The following is a 27,632-nucleotide window of genomic DNA, read 5'->3' on the forward strand; positions in this document are numbered from 1 at the left end:
TCTGTAAATAGTTTGAAATGATTATATGAAAAACGTCTGAGCCTTGGCTGCATTTTTTGGTAAATAGTACCATATAACTTTGTTGTTTGCAAAACGTGTGCGTATTTTTAAAAGTGTACAATCTCTATTTGCATTTCAAGTTATGAAGATGATTCGTTAAACATGTGTGTGGTTTTTACAGTCAAAATATCACTTTCTACTTGTATTTTAAATTTTGTCTGAATTTAGATAAATTGTGCTGATACAGTTGGTCAAAATGAGAAAATAACAGATTGGCAAGATAAACTGTTTTTAAAGGTAAAATATAGAGGCCACATCAAAAGTAGTCAAGAAGGGTTAAAGGCTAAAAGCAAAGTTGTCACCAAGTACTGTTTATATTTGTGTGTATTGCTGCAGCTTTTTTGAGTATTAATTTGGTGCCTTTGTGTGAAATAATGGTATTGTGAGTGATCCATATAGTCACAAAGAATAGCCACTTGTTTCTGTGCTACCAAAGTTCCCCGGCTTTCATTCAAAATGTGTTTATCGTCAGCACCTGCACATTAAACTACTTAAACATTATAAATGTCTTCAAGCTCACACTGAGGCCTGTGGGGTACTATCAGCCACTGAGACAGTACACACATTTATATGTGTTTGTATATAAATATTTCATACTTTAAGACTGCCTGTTTATTTAAGGGAGATGAACAAAATACATTGGAATTGTACAAAATAATATCATGGATGATAAATTAAATAGATTTTAAGTAGATGCTTGTGCATTCTTAAAGTCTTATATGTTGAACTGAACTATGTGATCTGTTCAAAGCCTTAATCTTAATTTGAAGTGAAATGTGCATTTTGAGTTTATACACTATGTATATAAGGCGACCGTTTCCTTTTGCAGTATTTTTGTGTGGTGTTCTATGTCTTAACAAAAGGGGAACAAAGGTGTTTAAGTTCACCTAGGATGATGTGTTTTAATTTTCACATGGTCTTGCTTGAATTTGACCCTGACAAAGGCGTATGAACTCTGTCAGCTGTTTGGAGTTTCCATTTTCTAAACTTCTACATTCTGAACCTTCTTCAGCTCTGAACAGATGATGAAACACTGAATGATTTCAAGCTCACACTTTGTCTAATAAACTTACATCTTTCATTCTTTATACAGATTGAGTCGCTGTGGTTTGTCAGAGATCAGCTGTGATTATCTGGCAGCAGCACTGAAGTCCAACCCCTCCCATCTGAGACAGCTGGAGCTGAGTGACAACAACAAGCTGCAGGATTCAGGAGTGAAGCATCTGTGTGGTTTCCTGGAGAGTCCAGGATGTGGACTTGAAACTCTGAGGTCAGTCAGCATGTTTTAGTTGTGCTGAGATGAATATGATGTGAAAGTTGTGCTGACACTAAACTGCAGACATCAGGCTGATATTATACTGATCCACACTGAGGATCTTCATGGTAAAGTCTGTTTTCTTCTTCTCTGGTTTAGTCCATTGACTGCAGCAGAACAATGTTCACATTTCAAACAGTGAGACTCAACGTATGGCCCGCGGCCCACACGCGGCCTGCCCACCTTCCCTGATTCAGAGAGAGGGGACCCTGATTAACTGTGTAGTGTTCTTCCTCACAGTTCTAAGTATCAGACACAACAATGAATAATCCACAGCTGACTGTCTTTAGCAGGTCAAAGGTCACGGCACACAGCAGACAGTGGGAAATATTATAATTCTGATCATTTATCAGCACATATCCATATGTATAAAAACAAAGCTGACACTGTGAGACTTGATCAGAGGTGTGATCATCACAGCAGAGGCCTTTGTGTCAAAGTCACTGAGGATCAAACAGAAACACATGAAGCAGATTTTCCTGTTCTGGCTTTTTATAGCAGATAACCTTCAAAATATTCTGCAGTCCATCAAAAACTGAAGCAAACCATGAATCAACATGTGAACATGAGCTGATGCTGCTGAAGGGAAGCAAAGTTACAGAGGTTTGATTACAGACACAGCTGAGAGTTTGTAATCTGTCATCATTTTAAAAGGTTTACATTTCTTCAGTATATCCACATTTGCAGCTGGTACCTCAACCTCCACTTGTCCAACACAACTGCTGTCCACTGCCTCCATGACATTGTGATTTTGCTGTTGGTCTTCTGTCAGATCTTCATCAATCACTTCTGCACAGGGCACACCTTCAGACTCTGCAGCTGCATAACGAAAGCCTGTAAGATAAAATTAGACATAAGGTAAATGTACACCAATATTACAATGACAGGTGTGTGATTCATCTGGAAGTTATGTGCGGATTAGTGTACAGTGATAGCAATTTAGTATGTTTTTAGAGGGGGGGGGTTGTTTACCTCCGATGGGTGCTCTTTTTTGCTTCCGTTGCGTACGCCTTGAGTGCCGGTCCGAGTCTGATACAGGTATGTCGTCATGCCCCATGTGCAGTGTTGGTGCCCAGTCTGGATTTGTTACATCCATTTCATATGCTGGTTTGCCTGCAATAATGCCAAATCATAAGCTACTCAGTCGACATGATGTGGTTCTGCAGCATCACACATTAGCATGTTTTATCTCATTATCTATGACCTCAGCACATTGAAAATAACACTAAAAGCCTTTCAAGAGTGATATGAATTAATTTAGAACTCACCGGAAAGAAAATGCCGTGAGCAAACCAACAAAAAGCTGGGGATTGCAGAGAACTCGATATCCGCTCGTCTCACCGCTGCAATCCAAGCCTGACGTCTTTGTTTAGTAATATCGGATACATGGGATCCCTCACGTTGCCTCCAGGATGGAAAACGATGAAAAGAGAGCCCGTTATCCAGCTTCTTGCCTTCACGATCGTGTGATCTAACGTTGCAACCGACAACACAACACGTACGATCCATAGCTGAAATGGTATCCTTTGGCTGGCCTACTGTCATGGCGGAAGGGGGCATGGCCCATCTCCCGTGACATCACGCTCCAAAGCCCTATAGGTGGGAAAATGTACCATGTCGACCAATCAAAAATGATATGGAAACATGACATTTGGTTGTTTAGCAAAAGGGGGAAGTTTTAGGAGTGACCGGCAAGAGAGAGCGAGTGAGTGAAAGAGAGAGAGAGTTTTGATACGTGAGAGATTTGTGACGTTTACCGTGTTTGGTCTCAAGTTAGTTTGTTGTCTTGTGTATTTAGTGTGTAGCTGTTGTTTTGTTTTGTGTGTCAGTTCTACTAGTGATCGTCACAGTTGCTGCCTTAAAGCCAACAAAGGCAGATTGCAGTGTAAACGCTGAGTGACACACCTGCTGTCAGACCTGCAGGTTTATCCCTGTGCTGTTCTCATATGTGTTAGAGTAACACAAACTATTGTTTGACACCTGATTGTTCTGTAAATAGTTTGAAATGATTATATGAAAAACGTCTGAGCCTTGGCTGCATTTTTTGGTAAATAGTACCATATAACTTTGTTGTTTGCAAAACGTGTGCGTATTTTTAAAAATGTACAATCTCTATTTGCATTTCAAGTTATGAAGATGATTCGTTAAACATGTGTGTGGTTTTTACAGTCAAAATATCACTTTCTACTTGTATTTTAAATTTTGTCTGAATTTAGATAAATTGTGCTGATACAGTTGGTCAAAATGAGAAAATAACAGATGAACTGTTTTTAAAGGTAAAATATAGAGGCCACATCAAAAGTAGTCAAGAAGGGTTAAAGGCTAAAAGCAAAGTTGTCACCAAGTACTGTTTATATTTGTGTGTATTGCTGCAGCTTTTTTGAGTATTAATTTGGTGCCTTTGTGTGAAATAATGGTATTGTGAGTGATCCATATAGTCACAAAGAATAGCCACTTGTTTCTGTGCTACCAAAGTTCCCCGGCTTTCATTCAAAATGTGTTTATCGTCAGCACCTGCACATTAAACTACTTAAACATTATAAATGTCTTCAAGCTCACACTGAGGCCTGTGGGGTACTATCAGCCACTGAGACAGTACACACATTTATATGTGTTTGTATATGAATATTTCATACTTTAAGACTGCCTGTTTATTTAAGGGAGATGAACAAAATACATTGGAATTGTACAAAATAATATCATGGATGATAAATTAAATAGATTTTAAGTAGATGCTTGTGCATTCTTAAAGTCTTATATGTTGAACTGAACTATGTGATCTGTTCAAAGCCTTAATCTTAATTTGAAGTGAAATGTGCATTTTGAGTTTATACACTATGTATATAAGGCGACCGTTTCCTTTTGCAGTATTTTTGTGTGGTGTACTTTTCTATGTCTTAACAAAAGGGGAACAAAGGTGTTTAAGTTCACCTAGGATGATGTGTTTTAATTTTCACATGGTCTTGCTTGAATTTGACCCTGACAAAGGCGTATGAACTCTGTCAGCTGTTTGGAGTTTCCATTTTCTAAACTTCTACATTCTGAACCTTCTTCAGCTCTGAACAGATGATGAAACACTGAATGATTTCAAGCTCACACTTTGTCTAATAAACTTACATCTTTCATTCTTTATACAGATTGAGTGTCTGTGGTTTGTCAGAGATCAGCTGTGATTATCTGGCAGCAGCACTGAAGTCCAACCCCTCCCATCTGAGACAGCTGGACCTGAGCATCAACTACAAGCTGCAGGATTCAGGAGTGAAGCATCTGTGTGGTTTCCTGGAGAGTCCAGGATGTGGACTTGAAACTCTGAGGTCAGTCAGCATGTTTTAGTTGTGCTGAGATGAATATGATGTGAAAGTTGTGCTGACACTAAACTGCAGACATCAGGCTGATATTATACTGATCCACACTGAGGATCTTCATGGTAAAGTCTGTTTTCTTCTTCTCTGGTTTAGTCCATTGACTGCAGCAGAACAATGTTCACATTTCAAACAGTGAGACTCAACGTATGGCCCGCGGCCCACACGCGGCCTGCCCACCTTCCCTGATTCAGAGAGAGGGGACCCTGATTAACTGTGTAGTGTTCTTCCTCACAGTTCTAAGTATCAGACACAACAATGAATAATCCACAGCTGACTGTCTTTAGCAGGTCAAAGGTCACGGCACACAGCAGACAGTGGGAAATATTATAACTCTGATCATTTATCAGCACATATCCATATGTATAAAAACAAAGCTGACACTGTGAGACTTGATCAGAGGTGTGATCATCACAGCAGAGGCCTTTGTGTCAAAGTCACTGAGGATCAAACAGAAACACATGAAGCAGATTTTCCTGTTCTGGCTTTTTATAGCAGATAACCTTCAAAATATTCTGCAGTCCATCAAAAACTGAAGCAAACCATGAATCAACATGTGAACATGAGCTGATGCTGCTGAAGTGAAGCAAAGTTACAGAGGTTTGATTACAGACACAGCTGAGAGTTTGTAATCTGTCATCATTTTAAAAGGTTTACATTTCTTCAGTATATCCACATTTGCAGCTGGTACCTCAACCTCCACTTGTCCAACACAACTGCTGTCCACTGCCTCCATGACATTGTGATTTTGCTGTTGGTCTTCTGTCAGATCTTCATCAATCACTTCTGCACGGGGCACACCTTCAGACTCTGCAGCTGCATAACGAAAGCCTGTAAGATAAAATTAGACATAAGGTAAATGTACACCAATATTCCAATGACAGGTGTGTGATTCATCTGGAAGTTATGTGCGGATTAGTGTACAGTGATAGCAATTTAGTATGTTTTTAGAGGGGGGGGTTGTTTACCTCCGATGGGTGCTCTTTTTCGCTTCCGTTGCGTACGCCTTGAGTGCCGGTCCGAGTCTGATACAGGTATGTCGTCATGCCCCATGTGCAGTGTTGGTGCCCAGTCTGGATTTGTTACATCCATTTCATATGCTGGTTTGCCTGCAATAATGCCAAATCATAAGCTACTCAGTCGACATGATGTGGTTCTGCAGCATCACACATTAGCATGTTTTATCTCATTATCTATGACCTCAGCACGTTGAAAATAACACTAAAAGCCTTTCAAGAGTGATATGAATTAATTTAGAACTCACCGGAAAGAAAATGCCGTGAGCAAACCAACAAAAAGCTGGGGATTGCAGAGAACTCGATATCCGCTCGTCTCACCGCTGCAATCCAAGCCTGACGTCTTTGTTTAGTAATATCGGATACATGGGATCCCTCACGTTGCCTCCAGGATGGAAAACGATGAAAAGAGAGCCCGTTATCCAGCTTCTTGCCTTCACGATCGTGTGATCTAACGTTGCAACCGACAACACAACACGTACGATCCATAGCTGAAATGGTATCCTTTGGCTGGCCTACTGTCATGGCGGAAGGGGGCATGACCCATCTCCCGTGACATCACGCTCCAAAGCCCTATAGGTGGGAAAATGTACCATGTCGACCAATCAAAAATGATATGGAAACATGACATTTGGTTGTTTAGCAAAAGGGGGAAGTTTTAGGAGTGACCGGCAAGAGAGAGCGAGTGAGCGAAAGAGAGAGAGAGTTTTGATACGTGAGAGATTTGTGACGTTTACCGTGTTTGGTCTCAAGTTAGTTTGTTGTCTTGTGTATTTAGTGTGTAGCTGTTGTTTTGTTTTGTGTGTCAGTTCTACTAGTGATCGTCACAGTTGCTGCCTTAAAGCCAACAAAGGCAGATTGCAGTGTAAACGCTGAGTGACACACCTGCTGTCAGACCTGCAGGTTTATCCCTGTGCTGTTCTCATATGTGTTAGAGTGACACAAACTATTGTTTGACACCTGATTGTTCTGTAAATAGTTTGAAATGATTATATGAAAAACGTCTGAGCCTTGGCTGCATTTTTTGGTAAATAGTACCATATAACTTTGTTGTTTGCAAAACGTGTGCGTATTTTTAAAAATGTACAATCTCTATTTGCATTTCAAGTTATGAAGATGATTCGTTAAACATGTGTGTGGTTTTTACAGTCAAAATATCACTTTCTACTTGTATTTTAAATTTTGTCTGAATTTAGATAAATTGTGCTGATACAGTTGGTCAAAATGAGAAAATAACAGATTGGCAAGATAAACTGTTTTTAAAGGTAAAATATAGAGGCCACATCAAAAGTAGTCAAGAAGGGTTAAAGGCTAAAAGCAAAGTTGTCACCAAGTACTGTTTATATTTGTGTGTATTGCTGCAGCTTTTTTGAGTATTAATTTGGTGCCTTTGTGTGAAATAATGGTATTGTGAGTGATCCATATAGTCACAAAGAATAGCCACTTGTTTCTGTGCTACCAAAGTTCCCCGGCTTTCATTCAAAATGTGTTTATCGTCAGCACCTGCACATTAAACTACTTAAACATTATAAATGTCTTCAAGCTCACACTGAGGCCTGTGGGGTACTATCAGCCACTGAGACAGTACACACATTTATATGTGTTTGTATATGAATATTTCATACTTTAAGACTGCCTGTTTATTTAAGGGAGATGAACAAAATACATTGGAATTGTACAAAATAATATCATGGATGATAAATTAAATAGATTTTAAGTAGATGCTTGTGCATTCTTAAAGTCTTATATGTTGAACTGAACTATGTGATCTGTTCAAAGCCTTAATCTTAATTTGAAGTGAAATGTGCATTTTGAGTTTATACACTATGTATATAAGGCGACCGTTTCCTTTTGCAGTATTTTTGTGTGGTGTACTTTTCTATGTCTTAACAAAAGGGGAACAAAGGTGTTTAAGTTCACCTAGGATGATGTGTTTTAATTTTCACATGGTCTTGCTTGAATTTGACCCTGACAAAGGCGTATGAACTCTGTCAGCTGTTTGGAGTTTCCATTTTCTAAACTTCTACATTCTGAACCTTCTTCAGCTCTGAACAGATGATGAAACACTGAATGATTTCAAGCTCACACTTTGTCTAATAAACTTACATCTTTCATTCTTTATACAGATTGGGGGCCTGTGGTTTGTCAGAGATCAGCTGTGATTATCTGGCAGCAGCACTGAAGTCCAACCCCTCCCATCTGAGACAGCTGGACCTGACTGACAACGACAACCTGCAGGATTCAGGAGTGAAGCATCTGTGTGGTTTCCTGGAGAGTCCAGGATGTGGACTTGAAACTCTGAGGTCAGTCAGCATGTTTTAGTTGTGCTGAGATGAATATGATGTGAAAGTTGTGCTGACACTAAACTGCAGACATCAGGCTGATATTATACTGATCCACACTGAGGATCTTCATGGTAAAGTCTGTTTTCTTCTTCTCTGGTTTAGTCCATTGACTGCAGCAGAACAATGTTCACATTTCAAACCTTCAAAGAAGAAGAAAAATCCTCCACTGGATAATTCACTGTGAAACTCTCCAACTCTTCATTCCACCTTAAAGTCTGTCTGACACTGAAATCCAAAGCAAAATGTGCGTTTGCTTTACAGACAGCAGTCCAACACAAACATACACACATCATCCAAAACACAGTCCAACATCCAAATCTCCTCCACTGCCAGCATGAATGATGGGAAAGAGAAGGAGGAACACTCTGACATTCAGGGTTAGAATGAGTTTCATGAAGCAGACTGTGAAGATCAAAGCTGCATTAGAAAGCTTACATGAATGAATGAGTGGACAGAAGTGGACAGAGATCATCGGAAGCACTTCAAAGGCTTTAAATCAGCACATTTCTCTTTATTCTTTATCAACTCTGTTAGTTTCTCTCAGTTTTCTGTGGAATGAAGCTAACAGCAGGCTAATAAGATGCTGACCAATAGGTTTCTATTAAAGGTTGTGATTTGTATATGAAAAAGTGCTTTGGCTCAGCAGGGATCAGCTTACAGGTAGAATACAGCTGCTGGATGGGGTTAGCATGTCATAGCTATCTACCAAACTGCTAACTGGGGGATTTCAGGCCATCTATGGATCAATTTTGCTAACTGTTTATTCAGCTTAGGCTCACAGGGCTGCAGCCTGTGCCCTAGCTGTCATAGGGCAAGAGGCGTGGTCCACCTGCACAGGTGAGCAGTCCATCACAGGGCCAACAGAGAGAGACAGAGAAGCACTCTCTCACATCCACACCTACAGCCAATTTAGAAGCACCAATGAACCTAAGCAGCATTTCATTGGACTGTGGGAGAACATCCAACCTCCACAGAAAGGCCAACAAGCTTCAACCTACAACCTTCTTGCTTTAAGGCACTAGTGCGAACCACTTTTCCCCATTTCAGCCCAAATCCTGCATCTTCCTGTGTCTGACTCCAGGCCAGCTCCACTAACACTTTCTCATCAGACACTGCCACCTAGTGGAGGAAGTCTTAGTTCCATTTGAAGCTTCAGATTACAGTTAGTTCCTTTACAAAGAGGTGGAGGTGGTGGGGCCACAGCACCATCATCACTGAGTGCCATAGGACACTTAACCTTTGTTTCCATATGCTGGGAACTTCCTGTTGTTCCAAGGAGGACTGGAAAATGTGTGAAAACCTCCCAGTCAGTTCCTCACAGCACACTTCAATCATTTCCCTCCCACAGCATCAGGACCAGGGCTTTTTCTCTCTTTGGTCCCACTAAGAGATTTCCACACAAACACCTCATCAGTGGGACTCTCAGAGCTACCAGCCCTTTGCTACAATCACAAAGCTCTTCATTGAAATCAATGATATCAAAGCTGGAATCAAATGAGTCCAAGTCTTCTGCTGATTCAGCATCACATTCATCTTTGCTCCTTGTTCTGCATCCCCACCATGGACTTCATTCCTTTCCAAGCCAGCCTTGAGTGTCCTTTATTCAGCTCATCCTCTGCTTTACTTTTACACCTGATTTTAGCTGCTTTATCTCTCTTTCAACAAGTTTCTGTGCCTCAATCTTTTTCTTCTCTCCCTCATAACAAGACAGCTTCTTCTGCCTGAGAACATGTTGGAGTGATTTACTAATCCAGGGCTGCTTATTGGAGAAAATACTTCCTGTTTCCAAAGTAATCCCCATTTTTCCCAGAAAGAAATGTAAGTAGAAATCGATGATCTCAGTGAGAACATGAGCCTTTAAAAAGTCCCAGTGGGTGCAGTCAAAGCAGTCCCTCAGTCCCAGTATAGAGTCTTTGGTCCAGACTGGAACAACTGTGTGCCCAGTTTGAGCTCTCTTCAGTGCTGTGACCTGACAGACCCAGAGGGGCCATCACATCACATTTAGAAGCTCCCCTAATGGAGCCACAACACATGTCCAACACTTAGTCTGTCTTGTTGGACCAACTGGAAGAAATGATTCAAGGACTTAGTCACAGAACAGAGATTCAAATCTCCAAAATCCAACTGGCTGCATCAGGACATATAGTCTGAAACTCTGCACAGTTTCCTGTTTGAAGCTGCTTCCTGTTGGCTTCAGCTGTTTGGAGTTTCCATTTTCTAAACTTCTACATTCTGAACCTTCTTCAGCTCTGAACAGATGATGAAACACTGAATGATTTCAAGCTCACACTTTGTCTAATAAACTTACATCTTTCATTCTTTATACAGATTGAGGGGCTGTGGTTTGTCAAAGATCAGCTGTGATTATCTGGCAGCAGCACTGAAGTCCAACCCCTCCCATCTGAGACAGCTGGACCTGAGCAGGAACAACCTGAAGCATCCAGATGTGAAGCAGCTGTCTGATCTTCAGCAGAGTCCAGACTACAGACTGAAGACTCTGGAGTAAGTAGAGTGATGGAGTGAGTGGGTGGTGCTGTCAGCAGTATTGTACTAAACACAGTCAGTATGAAACAAAGATCCAGTGTTTCCTGTAAAGCTGCAGCTTCTCAGTGAAGCTGTGAGAGGAGAATGGTGACAGGCTTCAGGATTGGACACAAACACTTCCTGTTTCTGACCTTTATGGTCACCATGGTAACGGCTGACACGCTCTGATCAAACGCTGTCAACAGCCAATCAGCTCTCTGAACAAAGCAGCACGCAGACCAATGACTGCATTCATTTCCAAGTTTAAAGCAGTGAAGAACACAGTCTGTAGGTGAGGAAGAATTTAGTGAGAGCAGATGTTTGGATGGAATTCCTCCAGTTAACAGCTGGAACCGTCCATCTGGATTGTTGGGCTTGTTGTTGGGGTTCCTACAGAGCTCAGAGTGGACACACCAAGGTTCTTCTAATGAATGAAAGTCCAAACTCAAACTAGGAGGGAAAAACATTTTCATCAACTTCAATAAAAATCCAAAGATTAGAAAAAGTGAAGCAACAATGAGTCCTAGTACAGTCCCAGCACTGAAGTCCCTGCTGCTCTTTATACTGGATGTGCTGCATCACTGACTGACAGCTGATGAAGAGTCTCTGGAAACACTCGTTTATCTCCTCTGCTCTTCCTTCTTCTCTCTGCAGGTGGAGCTGATGATGGTAAACAGGACGGTGTGTGTGCTGAGAGAGGAGGAGCTGTGTCCTGATGATCCAGAGAGGTTGAAGCAGCAGCAGCTTGTGTGTAGAGACGCTCTGACTGGGCCATGTTACTGGGAGGTGGAGAGGAGAGCTTCATCCAGCAGTGACTGACAGAGGAATGAGAAGAAGTGCAGATGACTGTCAGTGCTGCAGAGTGAACTGCTCTGAGAACAGCTCCACTGTCAGACACAATGTAGAGTCCAGCATCATCCCTGTGTGTCCCTCTGGATCTGACAGAGGATCATCAGTGTATCTGGACTGCTCTGCTGCTGCTCTGTCCTTCTACAGTCTCTGCACAGTCTCTGTCTGACTCTGGCTTCAGACCCTCCTGGATCAAACTCACCTGGAAAGACTTTCAAACATCACTCAATAGATTTGAATACAGAATATATTTGATATATACTGTAGATGTACTGTAGAGTTGCAGTTTGTCACTTGTAAATACAGTCTGTGAGCAGCTGTGAGCTGAAAGATCTTTCTAGAAACACAAAATGTTTCCACTCTTCTGTTGCTTTTTCATATATTTCCACAACATTAATATTGATCCCACCTGTCTCACCTGTTTCATGCTTTTATACATAATAACAGGACACGTGTGATCTGAGCGCTGCTGTGGTTGCTGTGCTGCACGTCTTCATTTAGATAACAGAGACATCTAGTGGTTCAGAGGGAGAACTGCAGGAGGTGGAGCTGTGTTTTAGCATGGAAAACTTTTTATCTTTTAGGCGCAGATACAAATATGACAAGTATCAGTGTGAGATACAAAAGGTCACATCAGTCAGCAGAGGGAACAGTGATCACACAGCAATGTACGAATAGAAACATAACAGTGAATCTGGACATGTATACAGATGGAAGCAAACAAACAGGATGTAACACTACATTAAAGCCACAAATGGAAGAAAACAAACACAAAGGAAAATATATTTGATCTCAGGAATCCAAATCAGATGCTTTAGAGCAGGGGTCGGCAACCCTGGGCACGCGTGTCACAGCTGCCACATGAAGGGTTAACTGATGGCACGACCATAGCTGGACTGGCCATCGGGCATACTGATGGTGATTTTTCATTTTTATGGGCTGATGATTTTTTTTTTATTTTTTTGTAACGGTATAAACGATGGAAGGTGGCGGATTGTCCGGATGCTGGTCGATGTGTAGAAATAAGTCAGTTGTTTGGTGGTGGCTATGGCGGAGCTTCCACAGAGGCAGCAGGTGGATGAGGGAAAGGGGAGGCGGGAGGAGCAGAGACCCGAGGCGGCCGCCGGTCCGAGTGTCAGGTGAACTGAACTTCAGGTAAGAAGTTATGACCTGCAGTCTGTCTGGGTCAGATATAAACCAAGTTTAGGTGGAGTTTATTTTCCTTATGCTGACTTTTTACAGTCAGTTACAATAACTCATACTGTGTACTAGCTAGCATGACGGAGTTTCTATACAGCTGGGTGGTGCTATGATGTTACTGATAGTGAACTTTACAGTGGCTTGCAAAAGTATTCGGCCCCCTTGAACTTTCCCACATTTTGTCACATTACAGCACAAACATGAATCAGTTTTATTGGAATTCCACGTGAAAGACCAACACAAAGTGGAACGGAAATCATACATGATTCCAAACATTTTTTACAAATAAATAACTGCAAAGTGGGGTGTGCGTAATTATTCTGTCATGGAAAAACACACTGCCATCAACTGTTTTGTTTTTGTCAAAATCACTGTAATATAATCACTGTACCTTTATATAAATGTGACTTATATTAATGCTGCTGCCCTCTTGTGGCTAAAGTGTAATTATGTTATTGTTATTAAGGAAAACATTTGAGAGTAACATGAAAAATGAGTCAGCACTTTGGCTTTAGCTGAAGAAATCCTCATTTTTATGTCATCAGTTATAGTTGCATGTATTCATTATCATAATTTAACCTTTAATATTGATGTTTTAAATAGATTTTGAGTAAATTAGCAATTTTATGGTTGTATTAAATTAATACATCACTAATGAATTAATTATTTCAGTAATTAATTTAAAAATGTACATAGTCAATTAAAGAAATATATTAATAATGAATTATCCATTAATTTCATTTAAAATGTTTCATTATTTGTTTATATACAATTCAAATTAGTTAATTACATATTTAATCAATTATTGGTTTGTTTTCTATTTTAATTATTTTACTGACACATTTAATGAATTATTTAATGATGTATTTATTTAATTCACGTTGCTACTCCTGGCCCTGCATCGCTGTTCATAAATACATTTTATTTGTCAGCTTCACCCATCAAAGTCAGGGGGCGGGGTTAATGCTGATCAAGTCAAAACCATTGCTTTGGTCTGGTGGGCGTTCTTTTAGTGGGCTTTTCTGTCACGGCCTGCGTGGCAGACTATGATGAGGGGAAGGACGACCCAAATGCTGGACTCTTTGATGAGGTCAGTGCGTTTATTTACAGTGATGCAAAATAATCCAAACAACAATAAATCCCCGGTGCGTTCCCGACTCTGACATGTCCTCTTGCCAGTGTTAGTGTTCTTTGTCTCCGCTCCTCAGTGTCTGAGCACCCCGTGCTCGCTGCCCTCTCGTCTCCACACTCCTCCTGAGCAATAACAAAGAGGCAGCCGTCAGCAACACCACAATGCAGCAGACTAACCTTAACTAACTCGCCAAGAGACTAACGTGAAGTTACGCAATGATCCAGCATCGGAGACAGCTCCACCACACTCCTAAGTAGCTCCTCTGACGAGGCTTGATCAGCTGCAGGTGTGAGTAATTCTCCTCCGCAGGTGTGGCCAGGCTCCTGGCTGACACACACACACACCTAGATACACAAACATGGAAACAGGAGACAGCAGCACCAAAAACACACATGTCCATAACTTCTTACAGGCCCTGGGTCACCCAGACCCCGGTCCCATGACAATTCCTCAAAACTAAGTAGGCCTACACACCAGGGTTTGGACATGTGTGGACCCAAACTATACTTAAACTTTACCCTTTTTTGTGTGTCACCAAATACACTTTAATATCTTCTAGACAAGAATGTAGTGGCATAATCTTTAACCTCCTAAGACCCAAACTCCTCCGTGGCATTCATTTTTAATTTCTCTTTGATATTTGGGCTGATTGGGACCTGATGAATGTAAAAACAAAGAATTACCACATTTTTTGTTTCTGAGAAAAATGAGAGCCACATATGAGGATATTGGTCTAAAATTTTGATAGCACAGTGGCAGTGTAACATCCTCGTAAGTGGATATCAGGCCCTTGTAGAGCAAAATGTAGTATTTTGGTCTAAACAACCCAAATTGTGATGTCCACATATGTGGACGCCAGGTCCTAGGAGGTTAAATATCTGCTCACTTTGTCAAAATGAACCTAATCATCTCTGATGAATTCAGTGATGTCTGCCAGCTCACCTTGCAAGTGGTCGAGCTCATACCGCCGACAACGCGGCACACAACTTGTAAACCCCCTGCTGACTATCAGCTCTGGAGTTATTTATTTATGTTAGTTTCAACTGTTCCTGCAGAAAGTAAGCACGTGTTACTGATAAAAAGTCCAATAGAAGCAAAGTCTAAACTTTGAAAACAAAAAACAAAAACCTGTCTGATTCAGATCTGATCTTTGGGGGGTTTCAATAAGCAGTGTGACCCGTGTATATGCATCAGGGGTGGTTTTGATTATCGATTTATCGATTAAAATCGATTCTCGCTTGGATAACGTGATATCGATTCATTAAAATCCTGAATCGATTTTTAATATAAATTTATTTTGGCCAAAACGCCAGAATCTCAGGTTAAACCTCCCAAAATTTCAACAACCACCAAACAGCTAAAACAGTAAATGAGAGCAGGAACACGGATTCTGCACAAAGACGTAAACACAAAGCGCGGAGCCGCCGACGCATCAGAATCAGTGAGATGTGACTTTCTCACCTGACGGCACGGACACGAGCTGAAAGCCGACAGCTCGCTGATTCTGATGTTTCGGCGGCTCCACGCTTTGTGTTTACGCCCTTTTTGAGCTGATTCTGAAGCTGCAGGTTTGATGTCTCTCCAAACAATATTGAGTAAACCAGCAGCAAAAGAAGCTCCAAACTACGCTTCACATAAACATCGTCATGAATTCCCTCTGATTGTTTTGCTGCCACCAGGATAAAATCACACTTCATGCACAGCTCTCTCTCTCTCTCTCTCTCTGTACTTCTAGAACAGTTTCCTGTTTTCTGCATTATTCGCTTGCTTGTTATGCACAAGTCTACCGTTCTTACAGCCTGTCGGCCGCTGTTTTTTTTCTTTTACTTACTTCTGAAAACAAAGCCTCGTTTCTGCCGTTCAACACTGAACAAATTTAAACTTTTTAAAATGATGCAAAATTGCAAAATGCTCAGCTGTGTCTGTAATCAAACCTCTGTAACTTTGCTCTGCTTCACGTCAGCAGCATCAGGTCATGTTCATATGTTCATTAATGGTTTTCTTTTGTTTTTGATGTACTGCAGAATATTTGTATAAAATCCCAGGCCAGGAAAACCTTCATGTTTTTCTGTTTGATCCTCAGCTACTTTGACACAAAGGCCTCTGCTGTGATGCTCACACCTTTGATAAAGTCTGGCAAGTGTCAGATTTCTTTTTATAGATATAAAAATATAGAAATGTTCTGATGCATGTAGTAACTGTTAGCTTTAACTGTACAAGGCTTGTTAGACATAATGAAACACATCGTACAGATTTCTGGATGTTAGACTATAATTTTTATTATGATTATTAATCTTGAGTCTAAAAAGTCAGTCAAGTATATCCAGGATATCTTTCTGTTAACTGGATTCACTGACCCTAACACTGGGACCAGGATAAGTGGTCGCATGAAGCTGGTTATCAGCTGACAATCTTATTATTTAATTAATTTAATTAAGTTATTTAATTTTTCTAATTTTTCCTCTACATTTCCCCTGAAATGAAGGGATTGTGTTAAACATGCTTTAGTTCCTCACATTTTTCTGCATCTCTTTGTTCAACCCCCTGAATTAAAGCTGAAAGTCTGCACTTCAAACACATCTGAGTTGTTGCATTTAAAATAGATTTTAGTGTATGTACAGAACCAAAATCAGAAACTAAGTTCTCTCTGTCCAGATATTTATGGACCTAACTGTATAATCTATACAGCACGTAAAAAATGCTGTAAATAAAGAAGTCTGTGAAAATGTGGCACTTAAGGTCAATTTAAACTGAAGTGATATAATCTTCTCCCCACAGTTTGAGTTTGTATTGTCTCAGCTGCAGACAGACTATGATATTAATATTATTAGTTATTAATATTATTAGTTATAAAGGACACCTTCCTGCCTTTAGTCTTATTCATGATGATTATTAGTCGTCTTCTAATGTCCACAAGTCTGTATGATGTGTTTCATAGGTTCTAACAAGCCTTTTAAACTTAAGTTACTGCATTGCTGAAACACCAACATCTGCTTATTGAACAAAAAAACAACCAAAAGTCCACACATCTGATTTTATTTTTATTTTAATAGACTTCCAAAGATTATACCAGATAACTGGCCTCAGAATATAATTGAATAAACATGTTTAAAAACGATAACCTAATCCTGTCTTGACAGGCTGAGCTCTTCAGTATCCACCAACAGCATCGTCATGCTGAGTCAGACGTTTCTGCTCCTGGTGGAAATACTCTTCCTCTTTCCACATTGTACCAAATGTTTTTAAATGTTAGTTTCAATTTAAAATTAAAGATTAAAAAAGTGTAACACATGATGCAAATGTAAACAAAAGCCCCTCTGCAGTATCAAGTCTGCATGGCACAGTGACACACTTTAGGTGATCTCCATCCTTGGGAAAAGTGCTGTCAGCTGTTTCCCAGTCCCCTGGCGTCTGTGCTGTTCACAGAATCACAATTCCATCGCTGAACTTCCTCTCTGCACCGTCGATTAGAGCTTGGCACGCTCCCTTCATCCTTCTGCTTCTGTTCCAACGCCACTGAAGAATTAGGGCAGAGCACATCGTACACCCTAGTTGTCTTCCTCGACGTCAACGTTGAATCTCTTTCACTCCTTCTGGTTGTTTGCTGTTCAAAGTCTCCTCTCGACGATCTTCTGGAAGCTCAGTAGCACAGCTCACTGTGGGATGTCTGCTGTGCTGAAGGTGATCTCTACTCCTCTATGATCCTCCTGAAGCCTCTCTCCAGGCCTCAGCTTCCATCTTGTGGATGATCTCCTTCAGTCACTCCTTCTCAGGGCACGTCACAACATCTGCAAGTTAAAATATTGACACTCCTCTTTTGCCACACGGCTCTCGCCATGTGTCAACTCCACACAATGAGACATGCACAAGAATGTTGCACATTCTCTCTGAAAGATTCTCCAGGGTTTCTCTTGGAGCAGCTCCACTCCAAACCTGTAACCCTGTGTCAAAGAAACATTAGTCAGTGGTTAAATGTTAAGATTGTTCAACTCCCAGCTCCACCCGGAGCCTGTATCCTTGCCTGTAGACAAAACCCTGTAAGTTAAAACAAACTTCACATTTGCAAACAACTGTAGCTCATAAGAGTAATAAAGTATTCAGCATCACAGAGGCAAGTATCATTGCAGGTTTATTCTAAATCATTAAACTCCTGCTTTTGTGCCATAATTTGCTCCAAATCATCAATCATCTCAACTTCATCCCACATTGTAATCAGTGACTTTCCTTAAGTTCGTCGCTCACTTATTTCATCACTATGAGTTCAATAGTGGTCAGATAATGAGCCCCATTTTAACTATTCTATAACCCTGCACATCTGCTCAGTTGCCACTTGTCTGTCTGTGCTGAATCCTTTACATGCACATTAGAGAAACATTAGCAGTAGCATCCTAGGTCAGGCCTGGGTCACCAGACTCCAGAGGTGCTGTAAAAGGTCATAAAGTTAACACTCTGCTGTAAAAGAAGTAACACTGGCTTCAACACAGTATGTCTCTCACACTGTATTCACATCTCCACTGTAATATTCACATTCCTCAACAACACAGTGTAATTTCATCACCAACATACAGCCTGTCAACACAGTTTCCTTCACACAAAAACTCAGTAATCCTGTGGTAGAAAAACATTATTGAGTTGTGTCCTGCTGTAAATCACATGATCAAATCACATGATTAACCCTCTGCTGTAGAAAAGTAATGTAAATGTTAGCGCTGCGCAGGTGTGTACACACTTTCTCACAGTGACGTCTGCATTGTGAGTAATACAGGATCATGAATAACACACTGCTGGTAAATTCACAGACACACAGAAAAATTACAGCTAAAAGCTTCAATTTGCAGAGTTCACACAGTCATGTGACCCAACGTTTCCTCCTCTGGTCTCCTCCTGCTCCTGCAACAAAAGACACACACAGAGATACATCTGCCCTTTGTCACATCTGGGTGGGGGTTAACCTTTGCATAGTGGTGTTAAGTCAGTCAACTCTTGTCAGCTTTCAGCAGTCCAGTCAGTTCCCCATTTTTACTCATTTTTTATTCATTTATTCATTCAGTGCTGATAGTGGAATCTATCGTCGCATTTCGTTTCCACCCTCAGCAATATGACGCCATTTCAGAAAAAGAAAAAGAATTTAGACTGGATCACCGCTGAATCCTTTCAGACAGGGACTCGCTTCCTAATTGCCCCAATAAGTGGCTTTCTCCTGAGCCCATTTTAATTTTGGAGAAACTCACTTTGCAACCGTTCCCAACAACATGTTGTGTAGTTCTTCCTGTTCAAATGTTCAGATGTGCTGTGAAAGTAACAGAATAAAAAGGAAAAAAGAAAGAAAGGCCTTGTTAAGTCATGACACGTGTTCTTCATCCCAGGAGGGGAAATCATACCAAACCTAACTGGCAGGTTCAACTTTGCAACAAAAGACAAATCATCAGCCAGATTAATCTCAAACATTCATCCACTCAGCCACACACCTCACACCACACAACATAACCCTGTTGTCTCATCACATAACGACTTTCTTCTCATGTAACCAAATGTGTGCCATGTTAAAACTTCTTCACACATCAGAAACTCAACAATCAGCTCACTCATTCAAGACCCCTCATCAGCATCCTGTTTTCTCCTCTATGATGCAACCATCTGTCCTCCAAAATAATGTTCGTCCACTAGTCTATGTATCACTTTCATCTTACTAGTGACTTGGACAAGATGACAAACAGAATCTCATGCTTCATGAGTCAAATTGTTGTCGTGTTGAACAGATTCATGTACTGATCGTCTCCAGAATGTTAGAAGAGCTTCAATGAATCATTAGAAGCAACTTACAGCTGCACAGTTGTGTCAAACCAATCTTTGTGTCATTGTGGGATTTTTGTGTTTCTACATGTGACACACGTCTAAAACATGCACACAATTTGAACACAAACAGGGACATTTGTTACCACAGCCAGATGCTGAGAGCCATTTACTTGTAGTCCTGTGTCTATATATATGAACCATTAGATGTTATTGGAATGATTGTCAGCTTTGATAGTTTCATGTATGTATGACGGTGAAAAAGCCGTCGGCCTCTGGAAGGAAACAGAAGACATTTCAGAGGCTGCAGGCAGATTTCTTTGATTTGGGGCCTTTTTCAGCTTTATTGGACAGAGCAGTGAAGATAAGTGACAGCAAAGCAGAGGGAGAGAGAAAGGGGGCGTGGCCCGGGTCAGAATCAAACCAGGCCAGCTGCTCTCCACCTCGTGGCACATGGTCACCTGCTCATCCTAGTGAGCTCCACCAGCAGCCCTTTCACACACTTTACACAGTCAAACACTGTGTGTGGACCTCAGCTAACAACAGGCTACATTTAAGTCTGGACTACATGTTTTTATATTGAGGAGATTTTTCACTGTTTTTATTCCATCAGCAGCTCAACATCATGAGCAGCTTTGACATAAAGACATCAAACTCAAGCTGACTTTAAACTACTTTTAATACAGGGCCTCAAAAACAACAACATCTTTATTATATATCAGGACAGAAAGTCATTTCATCTCAAATGGAAACAGCTTTATTTGGAATAATCAGCACTATCAACTGGTTTGGGATCTCCACCAGTTTCATGTCTTTACAGCTTCTCCAACAAAGTTCCTGTAAAATCAGCATTTTTGTCTTTATTGGTTTGATAGTGATTGATTATTCAGTCCCAATCTGCTGTCATCTAAAGAACAAAATGATGTTTCTATGAGTCACAAAGCTCCAGATGTTGTCGGCTTCACAAAGAAAACAAAGAACTTAAACACAAAGTGTTTGGAGCCAAAATGTTCCCAAGCTGCTCTTTTTGAAATGGCAGAGGTACAGTGGTGTCTAACAGCACACTGTGGAAGGCAAACATGTTATTGTTGGATGAAACTTCATGAATCCTTTGTAGATTTGAGCTGTTGGAGCCTTTCTTTTCTCTTCAGGTGTACAGATGCTGAGGAGGCAGGTGAAGCAGGTGGAGCTGTTGTGATGCTGGCAGAGGGTGTGTCTTAGTAACTCTGTGAGGCAGAACTGGATCCAACATTGTGGATGTGTTGATGTTGGAGCCATTAAGATTCTCTGGCCACACTGTAGGATTTCCCTTTGATCCACTGTGGGGGCATTTTGGAGTCTGTCAGTGAAACTCTTCATATTTGTGTTTGACTCCAGTTTATAGAAACAGAGAAATGTGTCATGCTTTTGTTCGGCCTCCACAAATACACACATTTGTTCATTGGTTGCAAACCATGTTAATAAGATCTTGTTGTTTCCTGTGGATCCGACACAGAGAGTGGACTTCAGACAGAAACCGTGGAAGAGATTTTAGAGGCCGTGTGTGGCAACAGGAAGTTTCTGTATGTTTGCTGATCTTACATGTGGAAAACAACACGTGATGTTTGTGGAGTTCTACAATGATTGCAGCTGCCCAGCCAGGCAAGATAAACTTTACTTGTCACAATGAGACTTCTTCCCCATCTCTGTCAGTCCCTGCATCCCTAAATGCCTCCAGTTGTCCCGAGTTCTCTCTGACTGTCTCCTTGGTGCATTTAAACTCCTGTTCCTCCCTGTCCTCATCGTCTGTTGTCTTCGTCTCCGTTATCAGTCATCATAATTTTACCATCTCTGTGCAAGTCTGCAAATTTCTTTATTAAATCATAAGATTCTTAAATTCATCAAGTCTCTCTGTGCCTGGGTCCTCGTCACAAAACATGACATCACTGTTTTGTACATTTTAACACAATTTAATCCCAACATTTGTGAAAGAAAAGCAAAACACTATTTTTGAAAAGTCTGTAACAAAACCATCAAATCTGATCAAGGTTATTTAAATGCTGCAAAAGAAGAATGGATTAGAATAAAAGAAATACATATCCTAACCTTAATTACTGGGAGAATAATGAATGATGCTCACAGTGAGTAAAAAGTAAACTGAGTGCATTTTTTGGACAGAGATTCACTTTTAATGTGTGTGTATAATATAATACAGATGCATAAAAAACACTCCCGAAACAGAATAAATTATTACAAATAAATTATTACAAAATATTTAAAAAATATATATAAAAATGGAGGCAACTTTGCCTGTGGTAGAATGTATACAACGTATGAAAAAATCTTTACTGCAGATGCTAATTTTACTAATTTAATAATACTAATTTTGTGTTGTAAGATTTATGAGTTTCATGCTTTCATAGTGGTCCTTAGGAGAGCTTGACATTTTTATCAGGTGGTCCACACTGTAAAAAGTGTGAGAAACACTGATAAGTGTCTGTGTGCTTTTGGAAAACATTTAAAGCCGCAGTACAGAATCTTTGAAACAAGCTTAAAACATTTTTAGAAACAGAGCTTCTGCTTCTCTTTACAGCTCCTCACTCCACCAGGGCTGTTTGGTGCTTTCTGATAGTGTGCAAATGTGGTGCACGTACTGCGGCAGTCATACAGACAACTGGACGGTCCAAAAGTTAGCCGACCTATTACTGGCTGAGGTTTTAGTAGAGTTGTGGCTGAACCATATAAAAATATATAATTAATTTTAATCTCCCCGATCAATGATCATGTTATGTTGGAATGTTGTTAAAGAGGGTCAAAAATGTTTCAACCCAGTTTGTTTTGCAGATTCTGTACAGCAGCTTTAATATAGGGAGGACACAACTTCCTGATTGTGAGTAAAATCAGGTTTTTTTTTCTCTGTCAGTTTAACAGTTTCTGTTGTGCCTGTCACTGCTCCCTGTCTGTTTGCTTACCTGCTTCTTCCTGACCTTGTGCTTCTCCTCACGTTCCTCTCTTTCCTCTCTCCCTCTTTGACTGACAATCATACACAAATAGATTGTATTCAATTAGATGAAAAATTACATTAACATGAAAAAAATACTATAGGGCTTTGGAGCGTGATGTCACGGGGGTGGGCGTGGAAAGGATTTTGGCCCGATCTGCCATTTTGGGGGTCTAGCGCAAGTGAAAAGGGAGCGAAGGCACACACAACAGCCATGGTTTGTATTTGCTGTGTGGTCAGCTGCAATGTTCGATCACACGACCGGCAAGAGAATAAGCTTGAAAATGGTTTATCTTTTCATTCTTTCCCAACCTGGAAGCAACATGAGGCAGCTCATGTATCGATGTTACCAAACGAAGGCGTCCAGCCTGGATAGCAGCTGTGAGACGAGCTGACGTGCAGTTCTCTTCCATCTCCAAATATCTGTTGGTGCTCCAGACATTTTCATTCTGGTAAGTTCTAAATATCTTCATATCTCTCTTTATAGCATATTAGTTTTATTTTCTATGCGCTCTGAGCTCATAGCAAATTAGAACAAACATCCTACTGAGTGATTTTGCAGAACTACCTTCTATTTATAGAGTTGCTAATTATTTGGCATTATTGCAGCAAACCAGCCTATGAAATGGATGAAACACATCGTGACTCAGTTCCAGCGCTACAAAAGGGACCTGCTTCAAACATACCACCATGCCAATCAGATTACTTCTTCCATGTGAGGGTGAAGAGGTGACCCTTCTGGATAAGATGGTGAAGGTTTGCTGCGTTTTGGTGAACAGTGTGGTAATAAAACCAGGGAAAAATGAAACTTGCTCCTGTTAAATATTCTTAAGTCTTGTGCTGTATAAATAGCGGTAATTTTTCATAAGATAAATTGAAGTAATTGATAGTAAATAAAGTAATGTTAGTAGTGGGTGATATCATGTAAACACTCATGATTTTGTGTAAACATTTTGTCATTTGTAAACTATAAATGACATGGATTCTACATTGGAACTGATGTGATGTTCTATAAGGTGGTTTTAATAAAATAAAAAAAGAGGCAAAAATTAGTTTGTTTCTTTATTCAACTTTTGAACAGTGGGACTCAGTCAGTAGATATTCAGTAAATGCAAATTATTTACACGGCAGTGCACTACAGGCATAAATCTAGACCCCTAGATAAAACATTATGGGTCATTCCCACAACCCACAGCTTTACTGTGTTCCAGCAAAGTATCCAATAGCAGTGACAACTCCTCCACAGTAGCAGGTGGGATTTTTCTGTTTTGAGGATGGCTCCTTTTACCTGTCAATACAGATGGTCTGTTTATGTTTTGATCAAGAGCCTTTTTTTGGGCAGCTGAAGAGGAGAAGTCCATCTTATGGCCAACCTCTGGCTGTATCTTGGTCACATTACCCAGCAAAACCCAGTATGCAGGTTCATCTGTAACAGTCCTTGTGCCACGGATCAACACTGTTGCTACTATATTAAACAGAAGAGCAGCGACATGGCTGCAGGTCTCTGCGACTCCGGCCATACAGGTGCAGTGGGCGGCTTCAACCTTCCCTGTGATGCTCACAGTGACCCATGGCTGCAATGCTGGTTCATTCAGTCTTTGAGAGTGCAGTACCTGAAACACACACAGACAAAGTTCATTTAAAGAACAGAACTATGAGCCAAGGCCGACGTAAATGTGTTTTATCTACTTTAACATAAATGTAACAAAGTGTTTAGAAAGTTAGCACATACATGTAATTTTTCATTTCTTTATGTGTCCATCTATAGAACGCTGCATGTTATAGTCTAAATCTGCCTGTTCTGTCAGAAACCTGCCTGCAGAAAATGAACCTAAAGCATGTAATGCAAGGATGTCATCACTTTCAAGATGGAGAAAGCATAAAGTGACAATTATGAATCACTTAATATGATAAGGAGATTCTGCAGGTCATTAATCAATGTATAAAACTAAAATAAAATGTATTTTTAGTGACACAGGATACAAACATGGAAGCAAGATGTATAATTAGAATTATTTATAATAAATGTGAATTAATTAGTGCAATTTCTTTAACCATAGAGAATAACTAAATCCTTCAGGACAGTGTCTCATCAATGCACTGAACTCACTATGTTATCCCTCTAACAGTCTCCACATGTTCTCACTGTAATTTCCCCTCATGAATGAATTTATGCTGCACTAATGTGAATGTTTGCAGGGAAATCAAACGCATTTCACACGCAGTACTCGAGCTGACTTACCTTTGTTTGAATGACGACTTGTACGCGCTGACTCCACAGACAAGGTACGAAAATATGTCAGGCTACGTCAGGCTACGTCAGGCTACGTCAGTAGCGCTTGGTCTTCAGGGTTTCTACTCCACGGCCGTATTTCATACGGGTGCGCATTTCCAATGCATTTCCAATGCACGCTGCTTCGCCTCTGGACGCAATCGGTCTCTATACAGTCCATTCTCTTTTGAGAGGCTCTTAAGCATCTTTCTTGTAGTCGTCGTTCCAACACAGTGTGTTTGTTTTGATTCGTAGACCCCGAAAATGGCGCTGCGCTCCCACAATGCATTGCGGCGTGACGTCAACTCCAATACTTCCAATATTTGTCACATCTGCGGCAGATTTACTGCAGACTCTGATCAGGAAAGTGAGACGCCGAAAGAGAGGAAAGCGAGCCGGCGCACTCGTGCGTCTGAGGAGACGCGGACTGCGAACTGCTCTTCCTGGGATCTTCCTTTCCAATGTACGCTCACTCAGGAATAAGATAGACGAGCTGGCCCTGATGAGAAGCATGAACAGAGACTTTGCCTCCTCCTGTGTCTTATGTTTTATGGAGTCGTGGCTCTGTGAGGACATCCCGGACTGCGCGCTCAAGCTGGAGGGCTTCCATCTGCTGCGCGCTGACCGGCAGGCCTCTCTCTCTGGACTCCCCAGGAACCTATGCCAGGATCCTGTTTGTGGACTTCAGCTCTGCCTTCAACACCATCCTTCCAGACCATCTCCGAGGCAAGCTTTCCCAGATGAATGTGCCTGATCCCATCTGCCGGTGGATCACTGACTTCCTGTCGGAAAGGAAGCAGCATGTGAGGCTGGGAAAGAATGTCTCGGACTCCCGGACCATCAGCACCGGCTCCCCTCAGGGCTGTGTTCTTTCTCCTCTGCTCTTCTCCCTGTATACCAACTGCTGCACCTCCACCCACCAGTCTGTCAAGCTAATCAAGTTTGCAGATGACACCACCGTTATTGGACTCATCTCGGACGGGGATGAGTCTGCCTACAGGAGGGAGGTTGAACGTCTGGTGTCCTGGTGCAGCCACAACAACCTGGTGCTGAATGCCCAAAAGACAGTGGAGATTATTGTGGACTTCAGGAAGCACACAGCTCCACTCCCCCCCATCATCCTGACTGACACCCCCATCACCTCTGTGGACTCATTCCGCTTCCTGGGTACCACCATCACCCAGGACCTGAAGTGGGAGCCCACCATCACCTCCGTCATTAAGAAAGCCCAGCAGAGGATGTACTTCCTGAGGCAGCTGAAGAAATTCAACCTGCCAACACGGACGATGATGCAATTCTACACTGCAATCATCGAGTCCATCCTCACCTCCTCCATCACCGTGTGGTACGCTGGAGCCACTATCAGGGACAAACAGAGACTGCAGCGTGTTGTGCGCTCTGCTGAGAAGGTGATTGGCTGCAGACTCCCATCTCTGCAGGACCTGTACACCTCCAGGACACTGCGGCGTGCAGCTCAGTCACAGCTGACCCTTCTCACCCTGGACACAGTCTGTTTGACCTGCTCCCCTCAGGCAGGAGGCTCCGGTCCATTCGCACCAGAACCTCTCGCCATAAGAACAGTTTCTTCCCCTCTGCTGTTGGACACATGAACAATAACCGTATGACTGTTCCCACCACTAACACGTGACCCTACGCTGTGTTCACTGCATCATTCCATGTTTGCACTGATCACCACCTGCACTCATGTATATATCTTTCTACGTAGCACTTTTAATTCTTATTCTTATTTTTTCATGTCTATTTAAGCGTAATTTATGACAGTATGTTTGCACTGAAGCACCGCAGCAATTTCCTAATGTTGTAAACCTGCTCAACATTTGGCAATAAACCCTTTCTGATTCTGATTCTGATCCAGTCAGTTAGCTCGTAAGTATCCATTTCAAACAGGACAGTGGTAACAACAGCAGGCTACGGACAATTTTAAGTTTTAGATTTTAAATAGGCTGTATGCATTTCAATGGGAGCAACAGGACGGTCAAATCTTGCTGATTTTACTACAGAGCAGGACGGATTGTTGGGTAGCAAACATCGTCGGAAAACACATTTTCAACACTGCAGGTTACCTGGTGTAATGTTTTTCAGCTAAAAAGAAACATGGCCTGACTCCTACCTAACTATATAAAGAGTAACTGAAGGTTAAATGTAGCTAATATGTCCTGTTTTAAGCCAGGCACTTACACCTCCGCTCCGCTGCGTCTCAGCCACCATCGCTCTGGCAGAAAGGGCGCTAGAGCCAGAGTAGAGGAGAGGCGAGCTGGAACAAACCATTATGGGAGGGGGGGTATCTATACTTTTGTTGTTAAAATGTTACGTCTCAACCAAATACTGTATGCTTTTTATATTTTTAGTAGTGTGTCACACAAACAGCAAATATTGTCAAAAAAGTAAGAAATCTTTGGGGGTGCTTTGATTCATTTCAGCACCCCCAAAAATGGGCTAAAATCGCCCCTGAGTTGAAATATTAAGAAATAAATAGTAATTCATGTTTGTTGATTAGATTTATATGTTTAAATGTGTTATTTGTGCTAATTGTGCAATTAGATAGGAACCTTTTCTAAAGTTGTGTTGTGGCTAAGAGGGCATTTTTTGGCTGTCACACTCAGCAAGCTAATTAAGAGACGAGCCACGAGGTTTGCACGTGTGCAGAAAGATAAATAAAGAGTGCCTTTTTTTGGACCTCCCCACCACGTAAAAATGAAAGTTTATTCCCTTTGAGTGAGGCCAATGAGGTAAATGTTTTATTTATTATCATTGTATGTAAATG

General features: G+C 41.2%; 1 protein-coding gene and 1 long non-coding RNA gene across 2 annotated transcripts in view; one reads left to right on the forward strand and one right to left on the reverse strand.

Moving 5' to 3' along the window:
• The window catches only part of LOC147329680 (ribonuclease inhibitor-like), a gene marked incomplete at its 5' end in the record, with an annotated part of 61,298 nt that extends 48,324 nt beyond the window's left edge, over positions 1-12,974 (forward strand). Inside the window, one exon of the mRNA XM_086290862.1 lies at positions 11,276-12,974. Within this exon, the coding sequence (XP_086146988.1) occupies positions 11,276-11,285 (10 nt within the window). The remainder of the gene's footprint in view (positions 1-11,275) is intronic.
• On the reverse strand, positions 5,278-6,282 carry LOC147329685 (uncharacterized). Its single transcript, XR_015128990.1, has 3 exons — positions 6,002-6,282; positions 5,706-5,846; positions 5,278-5,568 (listed from the first exon to the last, which is right to left on the reverse strand). It is a non-coding gene; the product is annotated as an uncharacterized LOC147329685 (long non-coding RNA).
• Positions 12,975-27,632: the final 14,658 nt, after the last annotated feature.

The sequence above is a fragment of the Aulonocara sp. 'chitande type north' Nkhata Bay genome, linkage group LG5 (assembly GCF_057382095.1).
Source record: "Aulonocara sp. 'chitande type north' Nkhata Bay isolate Kocher_YH1m ecotype deep benthic linkage group LG5, A_spYH_male_GT1.1, whole genome shotgun sequence".
In the NCBI taxonomy this organism is placed as follows: domain Eukaryota; kingdom Metazoa; phylum Chordata; class Actinopteri; order Cichliformes; family Cichlidae; genus Aulonocara; species Aulonocara sp. 'chitande type north' Nkhata Bay.